General features: G+C 32.1%; 1 protein-coding gene across 4 annotated transcripts in view; it reads right to left on the bottom strand.

Moving 5' to 3' along the window:
• Window positions 1-13,751, bottom strand: part of LOC145680853 (potassium voltage-gated channel subfamily KQT member 1-like) — a 422,605-nt gene that overhangs the window by 140,000 nt on the left and 268,854 nt on the right. For all 4 annotated transcript variants that reach the window (XM_081751981.1, XM_081751982.1, XM_081751983.1 and 1 more), the window contains one exon: window positions 5,061-5,151. In XM_081751981.1, the coding sequence (XP_081608107.1) occupies window positions 5,061-5,151 (91 nt within the window). The remainder of the gene's footprint in view (window positions 1-5,060; window positions 5,152-13,751) is intronic.

Here is a 13,751-nt window from a genome sequence, read left to right as displayed (position 1 = left end):
AAATTTTCGATCACTTGTAAAATCTTTCAATGCTCTCTGTTAACTAGTAAGAAAATTTAATGTATTCCATAAATATACTGATATCACGAGTTATATTATGGTTACGACAGTTGTTCTAAATATTCTTGACGTTTCGTGTCTACATCTGTTGACAGTGTGCGAATTACAAAGAAGTTGAGGGGGAAATCCTCTTTGCTAATACTGGATGTTACTATAACCAAAGGAGATTTCCCCCTCATTCCCCTTGTAATTCGCACACTGTCAACAGATGTAGACATGAAGCTTCAAGAACATTTTTACACAACCACTGAGGTAACAATAATATTTACGGAAGAGATTAAATTTTGTTCCTAGTTAACATGGATCATTGAAAGATTTTACAAGCGATTGAAAATTTCTATTGTTTTAATATGTACACTACAAACATTGGTGAATTAATATTTTACTTATAGTTGCAAATGGCTACTTTATTGGTTGAAGCTAAAAACTAAAATAAAAGTGACTCGAATGGGAATTGAACCCGGGACCCTTTGCACATGAGTCTCAGGTTCTTCTCACTCTGCCAAGCCGTCACTTGATAAGTTTGCGCGTCTTACGGTACAAGCGGCGAGTACAAAACTTTAAGACGGTTTTCCTCGGTTATTTTTTAACATTGCGCTCTCTCAGTTTGTAATATTAACTCTTTAAATGTGCACTACCACCTCGCAAAAAAATGGCCCCGAAGTTCACTTACCAAAGTCTGCCTTCTCCTTGTTAGTGACTATTTAGGAATACCAGAGTTATGAATAGAGTCTTGCGTTTTGCTGAGAAAATTGCTGGCTTCTGATTGGCTGTTGTTGTGGCTACGAGAAATGGCTCTACTGATCACCTGTTTTTTGTTCCTGAAACGGGCCGACCAGATAGGAGTAAACGTAATTCATATTAGTGATTTTCTCGTTATTTTCCTTTGATTCTTTGATGCTTATTCTCTTTAATCCAATATGATACTCTTTGGTGTCTGTAATGCAATTATTTCGATACGATAAATGTGTTATATTACTTTAGAAACTATTCCATTTGGAATATTTTTAAGACAAATTTGTTTTTGCATTTGAATCGAAGTAAGTATTTTCTATAGGATAACGGGATTATTCCCATTTGTTGCGGTTGAAACTATAGATATAACTTAGTGACATTTTCTTACATAATGATTCCTTTTGCACAAAATACTGGAGAATAGATTAACATTTTTAATGTTACTTTCGGCTCAAAAATATACATTAGAGACATAAGAATTTATGAATGGTTTAATATATATGATGTAATGTACTATACTACATAGCTGTGACACACACAATTTTCTTACATACATAATCTTTGGAATAGAACGCAGATTCTTTGTTTAAAATAATCGTAAAGAGGATTCGAACCTATGGTAGAATGAATTTCTGCATGTAAAATAATTATGCTAACCACCACACCAAGAAGACTTCACTCTAGAAGCTGTCTATTGATTTATATTATTTTACCTTGGTGATCTACATTCCGTAGAAACATGAATCCTGTATCATCTAGTAAACCAGATTTTGATTTCATTTGTCATGTTTTATGATCTTTTCGTATATGGCAATTACATATTTACTTGACGATAACTTTCAGGTAGTCAATATCTCTGCTCCAAAGGGTCATGTTACTCTATAGCGCAATTGAGGGAAAATAGATTTCCCAGTAAGCACAGTTCTGAGAGACGTAGGGATTTAGAAACCTAGACGACGAAAAAGCTAAGTTCGAAAAAAATGCTCTATGACCAGAAGTGTACTTGTGTAATATTTTGGTCACTTTGGTCACAAGGTTGGAAATGTAAGCTATCATGTTTTTCTCCACCTTTGTTCGTAAGCTAATTTGGTAGATAAATAGAGAGTCAACGACCATCTCGCAAATTCGATTCAAACAGGTAAAAGCGGTTCCTATGAAACAGAAGTGTCGGCCTTTGACGTCCGATCTTAACCTCCAAGACTTACAAACATCTTAAGACTGTTTAATATTATAGTTCTATTTCCATTCACACGAAAAAAAATATTCCTTTAATAGGAAGGCATGTTTTAAGGAAGTTTGACGTTACTAACTTTTTTTATTTGTGTAATAAAGATGAACAGGCTATGTTGCTTTCAGAATTTCCTATTTCATGCAACACACAATACACTTATTTAACAACAATATTCAAACCAATAATACTTTAGAAATAAAATTTTGTATTCACTTACTGAGCAAATTTAAGATTAAAGATGAATTTTTGTTCACTTTCCTTTAGAAAATAAAGTTTCAACTGAATTCCTCAAAACAAACAGAAACCATACAAAGTTAATTCAAAATTTAAGTTCTCGTTTCTGCTAATTAATTACCATGAAAATTGATACAGTACGATAGTAATTGGATGTTGAGAAATCCCAGATAACAATTGCTATTGCTATTATATTAATAGTATTGCTTTCTTTTAATTACAATGTTTAAGTTCCACTTAGTGTCAAATTTTAGGTATGTGACCAGAACTATATAGCCGGCATAACCGTGGGACGTAAAACTCAAACATTTTATTTCATTTTCTGAACTATAAACACTGGTTATAGTATTAGTAACAAAGATATCCTCAATTAAGTTGAAAGTGACCTGTTCCCACAGTTCTGCAATAACGACAATGCAATGAAATTTTTATACTAAAATAATAACACTAGCACATTCAATTATATTAATGCAAACAATAGGTATGTTTATTGCATCGTTTCCCAACTAAATGGCAGGAAGCATACGCTTATTGAACTAATATTAGTCAGTCATTAAAATCATTAGTTTGATTGTAGAAAGTGTTCAAGAGAAATGACGAAATCATGGTTTTAGGTGTGGGGAGACTCATATCAAGGGATTAATTATGTCTTGTAATATTAACGTCAGTCATAATAGATGGTCAAATGGGTATCATAGGGATCATCTCTCTCTCTCTCTCTCTCTCTCTCCATGTACGAATATTTACCACCGGGTGTTGCTAGAACCGGATGGGATTCATCACAGACCAATAATAGAGTACGTGCATTTGCGTTTCTCATTAAACAATTAGTAGCAATGCTCAGAGTTTCCACTTTTTAACAGCACTGCATCTAAAGTGGTGTTAATTAGTCTACACAATGGCATTTGAGGTTTCGTACATAAACCATACTCGGACTGCAGAAATTAGCGAAAGGTAAGCTTGCGTTGACAAGATTTGCATACACTATTTAAAATATCAAAAAGTAGCTAGCTTCTTGTATAGCAGTGCTCGAATTATACAATAACGCAATGTTAAGATTGAATACTATACTTCGAACTTTTCAAGACTAACGTTTTCCGTTTATAATACGGAAATACAAGAACGGATACTGCAGGGGCGTCATTAAGGGGGGCGCCATTGTCCCCCTATCTCCTCGAGTTTAAAAAACATGCTTTTTAATAAATTGTATAATTAAATTAATAAAAAGCTTGAAAATCGTATGTGAGTGGACAATCTTGCCTTTGTCTGACAAAACCTAAAATGACGCTTGTAGAATTCTGTAAATTCATGCAACAAAAGAGTGTGTTCAAGGACGAGTGCTTTAAAGCATAGATTCAATAGAGTGAATGCCTGAAAAATTTCCCTTCCCAGCATACTAAAAAGCTTTCAAAAGTACGCGATTTTTCATCCATCAACCTTATTTTCTTAACATTTAATTATTATTCTGATAAATAATACAATAAACAAAAACTTATACTAAATAAATTTTACATAAAGTATTTGCAAAAACATTTATGCAAGAATCAACCTTTAAAAGGTAATTTCTTTTATTTTGATAATACACAGTTATTTGGTTGAACTAATAAAACACACATTCCTCAATCCTTTGTTTCATTGTTTTGCATTGCAGCATTCAATTCCTTTCTTTTCTTCTGGGTTTTGTAGAAGAAACCCAATACAAATGACATTTCAATAACCTAACTGAAACTGAATGATAGAATTATCATCAAGCTTGAATTGAAAATACATTTGTAACGGGAATTACATTTGTAATCGATTAACTCCATTCACAGACTTTTCCACAAGAGGTAGAGGAGGGAGGGAATGTCTCTTTTAATGTTTCGTCGCTCTACAAAAGTTTTATTCAACCATACACAATATTACATTTTATTTATTTACTGTTCACATGACATGAATAAGCTTACAGAGATTTTGTCATCTTTTAATGCGGAGATCTGAGGATAAGTCATAACATTGCAGTTTTTACCGTAACATCCTGTAACTTACAACGAATAATTAAATGTTAGTAGTACTTAACGTGTAATACAAATTAGTATATTTTCTTGAAAAGTTCCTGGATCAATTACCGTTTAAAACGTAAATAAATAGTTGTTAATAATTTTCTAAGTATTCCAGGGTCATATAGGGAGTTCTAATTTTACCTCTAATAAAAAAATAATAACACTTCAACGTTGAGTGTTGGATACCCATATATTTGAGAACGACAGTAACACACACACACACACACACACAATATTTTATATTATATATATATATATATATATATATATATATATATATATAAATGAATGAATGAATGAATGAAAGTGACTGATTTCACACCGCTTGAACCACCCGACCGATCTCGATCAAATTTGCTACATAGATGAGGTTCAAGCCTGGGATGGCTTATATCATTTCACATTGACAAATAACTTAGGGGAGGGGAGATATTTAAAAATGACCGATATTAGTGTCGAATCCATAGTTTTCGGGGTCGCTGAGATGAAGAGTGACACTTGTGTTACCATTTAAATTCAAATTCAGCCCACAATAGTAATATTTAATTTTTACCGTCATTTTTACCAAACACAAAACATAAGGAGTTGAACATTTCAAGTTTTTATTTCAACCCAGCGAAGCGGGTAATTATCGCTAGTTAACAACAAAATACAGGCGAAAACTTCATAAACGAATTATGAAAAATAAAGATCTTACAATTTTTACAGTTTTAAAGAAATTATATATAAAAGAATCTGAATAGCTTTATGGTACTTACCATCCAAAATAACGTTTTCTCTGCAAATCTCGCGTACGCTTCTATAGTGGATAATACGCTGAATATAAGACAAATAAGAACTACCATGAACCTGAAAAGATGAATAGAAAGAAGAACTGTTAATAGAATGAAGTACTGTTAGATATTCTCACAAATTTGAAAGTAAAATTAAATCTTTACTTTAATGTTTCACGTTTATGACGTGTATACTTTAAAATTTGAAAACAGGTGCACGAATGAAGGAGCAATTGCTGATCAGATAATGGAAGCAAACTGGAGAATCCGACAAAAAGATCATGGAAATGCTGTTATTCGTGAAAACTACATTATCTGGGACAGAACCATTGTTCCTTTGCACTAGAGACGGAAACTCTAGTATTGAATCGTTTATTAAATATACTTTAAACGTTGATACTAACATAAGAAAACAAACAGTTCATAGTAAATTTAAAATAAAAATTACTGAATGCAAGCCAACGTACACTTCTTGACTGTACTATCACTCAAATTTATCGAGATTTTGATTATGATCACGCCAGTGGACCTTAGAAGATTGTAACGTTAGTAAGTCCGTCCGTCCGTTACTACACATGGAAATTCTTGAACGAAAGCGAATTCTTCGATTTTTCTTTGCAACAAATAGCTACAGTGATTATCTCGTCCAATTCGCTAATGGAGTCAATTGTTTATCGTTGATATAGTAATGGCGAGATATGTGGAATCGTGAAATTCTCTTTATTGTCTTTAGCGAAGTTTATTTTTATTGAGCAAGTAGTAGTAGTAGTATAGTAACTGGTCATCTTGTTTGGCAGGATTTTGTAATAAGATTTTTGAAAATTCAGCTCCTAAATCTCACTTATTATACGTTTTCCTTGAAACTCTGGAATGAAAAGATCATATCTGGCTGTGGGGTCTATGTTCTCATTCATTTGTAAGGATTCAATAGAAGTGAAGGAGACGCAGGAAGCGAAGATTACGCTGACAAGTTCTTGTAAATAAATAAGGAAAACCAGAAAAGTTTGAATTCTAACTTACAAGATACTCTATCACATAGTTTGACTCACATCACTGAAGCAAGTGTAACAGAACAAGAATCACCCTAGGTATAATTTCTCTCTCTCTCTCTCTCTCTCTCTCTCATGATCTTCACGGGTAACCTCCGTACAATTATTTTTTATAAAGCTTGGCGTAATTACTTACATTTTTTAAATAGACCTGCTCGTTGGCATTGAAATAGAGGAAGAATTAGGGATAAAATGGAGTACATTCAACTCCACAGAACATATGTAATTGGTTTATCATATTGTATGTTTGTTCTATGATAACTTTTATAAAAGGCAATCAGTTTTAATGGAATAAGGCGTGTATACTTTCTTAGAGGTTTTCCAATTATATCCGTAACATGAAAGTTGAAACTGTTAAGAATGAGGGAATAAATTCATTTTCATTTTGTGAAATATGTTTCAGGATAAAATTGAAAAAAAAGGAAGATTTTCATAAAACGTCGTTCATGTTTTAATTGAAAAATTATTTATACTTCTTTTGATTAAAAATCAATTAACGGCAACGAAAGAGTTCAACAGTATTTTTTTAAAAAAAAATACAATCTACACATTATATAATCACGTTTAAATGAGAAAAGTGAAGATCAGATGTATAGCAACTGATAGATCTAATAGAGCTGAAGAAAATTATGTGTGCGCATGTAAATCCTCATGCAGAGTTTGAGAAAGTTGAGAATATTTTTGTTCTGCAAATTAAAAAAAAAAAAAGAATGATACTGTATGATAAGTACTTGTTAAAGATGGAAATGATACTGAAGTAAATCTTCAAGTTTTACATTATGACATTCCAAAACTTACAGTGCACTGCATGGTTAATATGGTTAATCAGATATAGCACAAAATTACTTATTTTATCCTTTAATTCTTATTCAACAATAATATTGTCCGAAGATGAATGAATTGACAGAGGTGAATAAAATGATTTTTTTTTCAAAAGATGCTCCTGAGAGAAGTCATATGTGGAAGGAATATAAATTTTTATTGCTTCATACTGATCTAATGTTTTAAATCCTGCATACAAGAATAACAACATTAGATAAATTTTCTTTCTTTAGTTTGAAGCAATAAAAGTAATTAGTAATTTTTTTTAACCGACGTTACTTTCCACATAAGCCATCAGTGCTTCACAGTAAACTTGCGTGATTCTACAACATCCAGAAAACTTATTTTTATGGCACCAATTAGTATTCTGTTACTTTGCCGCCAATAATAATATAATTATTATTACTGGATTTTATTCTACCGGAGATCAGACAGTAGGATTTATAAGATGGTAATATTAGTACGTCGATAACTGTTGAACGAAAGCGAATTCTCTCCTCCCCCACCAGTAGATAACCAGGGCGATTATCCCTGCTGAGTTCATTAACGAACTCAATCCGTTAACATGTTCACGGATAACAGTGACTTACGACCATCCTTACTTAACATAATAATTGTTGAATGAAAGAGAATTTTTGAATTCTGTTCTTTTGCAATAGATAGCTAGAGTGATTATCTCGACTGAGTTGATTAACGAACTCAATCTGTTAACATTTTTTCAGCTAACGATAACTTACGTCCATCCTTACTTCACACAATTTATTGTTGAATGAAAGCTAATTTTTGAATTCTGTTTTCCTGCAGTATACAGGATGCGATCTACGTAATTGGATGCCATATATATCTAAGCATTTTTACGAAGTAGAATCATTCGAACAAATTTTCAATTCTTTATAACTCCCTTCCACTTCTTTGAAATATATCGTATAATGACTACAGTGTTCGTCACTGAGGTACTTGTGCGTTACCCCACGTTCGTGCCCACTTACATTATTGCTCTTATAGAACCATTTAAAATGTGATTGTTTTTCAAAGTTTGTGACACTGTAGTGCCCTTACTTTGCAACACTGCATAGTAAGTGTCGAATTGTAGGAAATATGCATTTAATTAGATATTACTATTATAAAACACAACATGGATGAAATGGTTTGGTAACACATTTTGATGCATTTTCCTGTACAAAATTGTCATTTATTGTTAGTTACGCGATAAACATGGATAAAATAAAAGAGAATGGTATCCTGAAAACATGAGTAATTGAAATGCTTAAACGCATGAATATATTAAATACTTTGTAAACCATAGGGCAGTTCTGTAACAAATATGCATCCAACAGTATCATTTGACATTTTCCCATTTTCAGGGATGTTTTAAATTTTAAAATACGTACATCAAGATCATGTTACACACACAAAGCTTTATGTAGTGTTGAGAGCTGCGTACTCAAAATTCACATGAATCATTTATCCTCTCCACTATTACAATGACTTGATCTCATCAATGCACACACTGCAATATAATGTCATAAGGTTGTAATTAAAGGGGAGAAAAGGATGGAAATTTCGAGGTGCTTATGAAAAAACTTCCCAGAAAACTCATCCTCTATGTACTCTAAGGCAAAGAAAATTACTTTTAAATATTTGAAGTATGATATATTAATACAAAAATTAAATGGGAAACTTGTACACTCGCTTCAGTAATGTTAGTTGAACGATGTAATAAAAGTATTAGCAAAATGAAATCAAAGAAAAATCAGAGGAAAATAATATATATATCTTGAACTTCTATAAGCACTAAAAGCAATAAGCAGAACCTGAATGTTGAACAGAAATAGCGGAAAAATAAAAAAAAATCTGTTTTCTAGCGGGAAAATAATATAACGTGTATGAGGAAATAATCTATTTTAAACTGTAAAATACGGTGAAGGATGAACGAATCTAGAAAATCAAGGTTATATCTTAGTTGGCTGGAGTTTGATATCCCCTTTTCAGCATCTGGGCTATATGAGACTTGTACCTACAATTTTATGATGGAAACCGATCAATATATTGCGTTCAATGCTCTATCAGAACTCTTATTCGGCACTCCGTGCACCCAAGGACCTCCCCCACTAGCCAGGAAGGCGAAAGCTACACCTTTGAAGAACACACTGAAAATACAAAGTTAACATAGTTAACATAATTGATGTTCATCTTTCTAAATCTACAGTACTATGTAACTATTAAAATTAATTGCTGCATTTTAATTTTACATTCTTCGCATACGCGAATTTTTACAGTATAACTTTTTAAAAATATTTATCCTAGTACTTCATTCTTCTACTTTTTTGTTTTAAAGAACATAATTTCTCAATTATTCCAAATAAATTTTAATAGGATGTAAGGATAGTTTATCGAAATTTACCGTGAAACACCTCAACGGATGCAGTGTTAGAACCATAATTAACCGACTTTAGCATGTGTATGAAAGATCTACACAATAGTCTTTAGAATTAGACTATGAAACTAAACAGCTGACAGTACTCATACGATAATGTGTGTGTGTGTGACGACGCAACTTCGGTATGAGTGTATCAACTTTATTCAGTTACTTCTTCTTTGAAAGAATTGCTTTCATCATGATTTCGTGTAAATTTCATTAAGATCTGATAATAGTCTTCGGAGCTAGATCATGATATTCTTTAACTACTGATAGTCTTAATACCGTGTGTATGTTCCGGTATAATTTCGCAACGGGTAGACCGATTTAAAGAATACGTGGTATTAAGTCACGCATGTTTCGTAGACGGATCTATTTTATAGGAAGTTAGTACCTTATCTTTAGTTTATGTATCTAACTTCTGAGGTAATGAAAAAGTGGGAAAAAAGTAAGCTTGATCGATTTTGAAAAAGCAGAAACATACATATACCATATTATATATATATATATATATATATATATATATATATATATATATATATATATATATAAAATGATTGATAACTTTTTTTAGACAACAAGCAATCGTTTCCTGTAATCGATTAAGCATTCCATGAACACATTTCATCATCCCTCTTAAATCTTCTAAAGCTAGAAGTGAAAAAAAAAATCAACTACAACTTTCGGTAACAATACTGAACTACATAGAGCAGTAGTTTTTTTTTCTGGAATCGAAAAATGAAATGAAATCTGAGTTTTACGTCCCACGCGTATACCGGTTAGGCTAAAGGAGACTGTGATGATGAATAATGAATGGAAATGGCGGAATGAGGAAAGTGGGAGGAAACGGGAGAACCCCGAGAAAACCCACACACCGGGATCGAACCCGGGACCCCAAGTACCAGAGGTGAGCGCTTTACCACTGAGCCACCGCGGCCCCCTTTCTGGAATCGATTTAGCGTTCTAAGAACAGGTACCAGCTCCTCTCTTAACCCTCTATTCAAACTGGAAGTAGCAGAAATCAAGTACTTTCGGTTTTAAGGTTAATTGTTATGTATAGTAAAAATTTTAATAGATAGGCAGAGAAAGCTTTCTTCTATTAATGAATGGCCTCAAGAATATTTTTCATATCCACTCTCATCTCTCTACTAAAACAAAGTTGTAATCTATCATATCTTACAAACTAAACTCATTCACGTGGTGTACACTTGACACTATTAGTTATTTAATTAAAGGTTAACGAAGGTGTTGAAAACTTAAAAATTAATTTATGTAAAATACTTCAAGCACTTTCTTCGTTCTTCGCTGGTCAGAAAAGAAGTTATGCGGAGTCTCAATTTTTAAAAAGATACATTTTAACAGGTGTAAAGGTATGTCGTAATTATTATTTGAGACAGCCAAATGTAATTTCTGAAAGGATCTTCGAGGCTTGGATAGTATAGTATATTAGTTACCTTTCTTATATAAGCTTATTGCTGAAAACTAATAAATAATAATAATAATAATAATAATAATAATAATAATAATATTTAGTGAAAAAAGTAACATCGAATATCTGATATTAATATTAGAATATCCAACGATTGCTGTAAAAATATTATTTGTAAGTTACAAGATTACCCAGTTTTACTATTACTGAAATCTCTCTGATACTGCAGAAATTCATAGCAGTCGCTGCACAAGTACAGAACGATTCTAAGACATGCATTTAGTAATTCCTGAGCACTAACTAGTTACTGTACGTTACTCTAAATATTATTTCCATCTCCTGTTCCCACTTTTTTCACCATATAACTTTGTAACTATGTATTTACATTCATATATTTATAAAAAACTTACTTTTGGGGGGGGGGGGTTATTCATCACATGGTGTGATTAGAACGCGACAATATTTCTTTACCTGACATTATCTAATGTGTAGTGGCGCAAATTCAGGATTTGATCAAGGGATGCTACGTAAGATCACGAGTCACTTTGTCCATACTTGACTACGATCACGTACAGAACCTCCATTTTATTCATTGTCAATTTGGAGTACTAAAAATTCTATATAACTCTTTAAACCCTCTGTTTCTTTCTAAAATCAGCTTTTCTTTCTACGACTTTCTTACGGTTACATAATAAAAAAAGGATTATGCGTTTTTTTAAAATGAAGTATAAGAATAAACAATTCAATGGAAATGCACTTATGAAGTAATTTCAGGATACGGTTACAGATTCCTAACTGAGATGTTAGTGGAAAATAGACCATGCTTTTAGAAAAGTACAATTTTCTCGTATTATAGAAGCAAAACGAAAAGTATTGCGGATGAAATTTCCATATATTTTGTAGAAAAAGTAATCAATATATAATACAATTTCGAAGGTTTCACGCGCCTTAATATATTACTGAAGTGAAAAAAAATGTATACTGGCATATGATACTATGGATCCTAGGTAGAACGTAGTTACACCACTCACGTGAAGGAATTTGTCAAAGTTTAATATTTGTTCATGAAGCACGTGCGTTCTTACTTAGTCGTTGCTAACTGATAACTACCGATAAGATTATGTCTACGTTTTTGACCTTCGGAAAAGAGAAAGGTTTTGATGACAGTGGCTTGTTCATTCTATTTCTATCATTGACGTGTGGGTATTTTATATCCAACTAATTAATTGGAAAATATTAAAAAGAAAAGAAACATTTTAATGTAATGAACGACTGAAATACGTGAAGGAACTTTTTTCTTGATATTTAAGGCTGCTATGAAGTGCCTTGTTTTAATATCGGTAGAATTAACTGATTTCTGGAATTTGGAGACTTAAAATCATAAAATAATTATTTCAAGATTCAATCGTATCAGTGATGAAGGTTAGGAAATTTTCATAGTTGATGCTGGAGGTAGTTGGTAGGACTGCAAATGAGACCAAACAATTTTCATCATTGGCGTAACTAGGATAATTTCCTAGGGGGGCCATGGCCCCTTAGTTCTGAAAATTGGAAAAATCATTTTTAGAAGACCTTGTTATGATATATATATATATATATATATATATATATATATATATATATATATATATATATATATATATATATATATATATATATATATATATATATATATATATATATATATATATCCATCCTTCTGAATCCGCCTTACCCACACTCATTATCAACTCTTCAAGTTATTTAGTTCTAACACAACACTGTCATGTAACAGTAGAGTGAAAATTATTATATCAGAAATTGGCTTAAAATTGTATATTCTCTATATTCTGTTGCTACTAAATAACTACCTAAAATCTACTCTAGTTATGAAAACTCATAATTTTCTATTACTGTTTTACTCGTGCAATTCTGAGCGAAAATGCGTTATTTGTAAACGTTAACTGTCATGCTCTCAGTTTACTTTTACACAGGGGTAAAAGTGGATCTGAAAAGGTAAAGGGGCGGATGACGTCACGTCGTCCCCCGTGCCTATCTTTGCCCATTGTATTTTTTTTAGGAAGTGGAGGGACGCCGTAGATAGTTTTAAAGTGGGAGAACGGTGTCCTCCCCCGTTCCCCTTTACTTTTACCCCTGCTTTTACATATAGTAGAAACACAAAGAAATATACAAGCAATGACAATTTAAAAGTATAACTTTTTAAAAATCAGTCATGTTCTAATATTTAAAGTAGTGTAAAATCTTTTCATTTTAAGTTTTACAATAAATCATTGTCGTTTACTAGTGTTGCAGCTTAATTACACAAATCTTTGCGAACAAAGAAATAAAATTAATTTTTATACATCAAACATTTTTAACTAAAAAAAACAAACAAGGTATATAAAACTACCGAATCGGGAGAAATATAGTTGGCTAACTTACCGTAAATCTTAAAATATTAAAAAATACAATTAGATAGAAGCAGGTCAACAATACGGGAGGAGATGATTTGTAGACTGACTTAAGGGATTAGTTTTCCCATTATTTAATATTTCCTTGATAAGATAACACACCTTACAATTTAACTTCGGGAGGACTTATGATAAGTGGCCCTGATGGACAAGCAGAAGTGATTGTAAAATTTAAAACAACAAACATTTAATGGAACTAAGATTTAACCAGCAGAATTGATTGATAATAATGTTGATCCCAATATTTTAACAGAGAGAAAGAAGAGAGAGAGAATATATGTCAACTCTTGTAATATTCCTAAATTGCATATGAGCTTTCTTAGCATATTGTTGTAGTTACATCGTTAGCATCAACCGTCGGGAAATATGATTACAACCAGGGAATACTCACGAAGGGGTCCACCAGACCCGGACTCGCAAAAAAAATCTTATTTTTTTATTTTTAAAAAATGATTGTTTTGTCTGTACCAGTGAGCACTCATGGGAAGTCCATCCGATTTGGACCGC

Source organism: Thermobia domestica, chromosome 3 (genome assembly GCF_964235325.1).
Source record: "Thermobia domestica chromosome 3, izTheDome1.hap1.1, whole genome shotgun sequence".
NCBI lineage: Eukaryota > Metazoa > Arthropoda > Insecta > Zygentoma > Lepismatidae > Thermobia > Thermobia domestica.
Note: the sequence above shows the minus strand (reverse complement) of the source record. Positions and strands in the feature narration are given on the sequence as shown.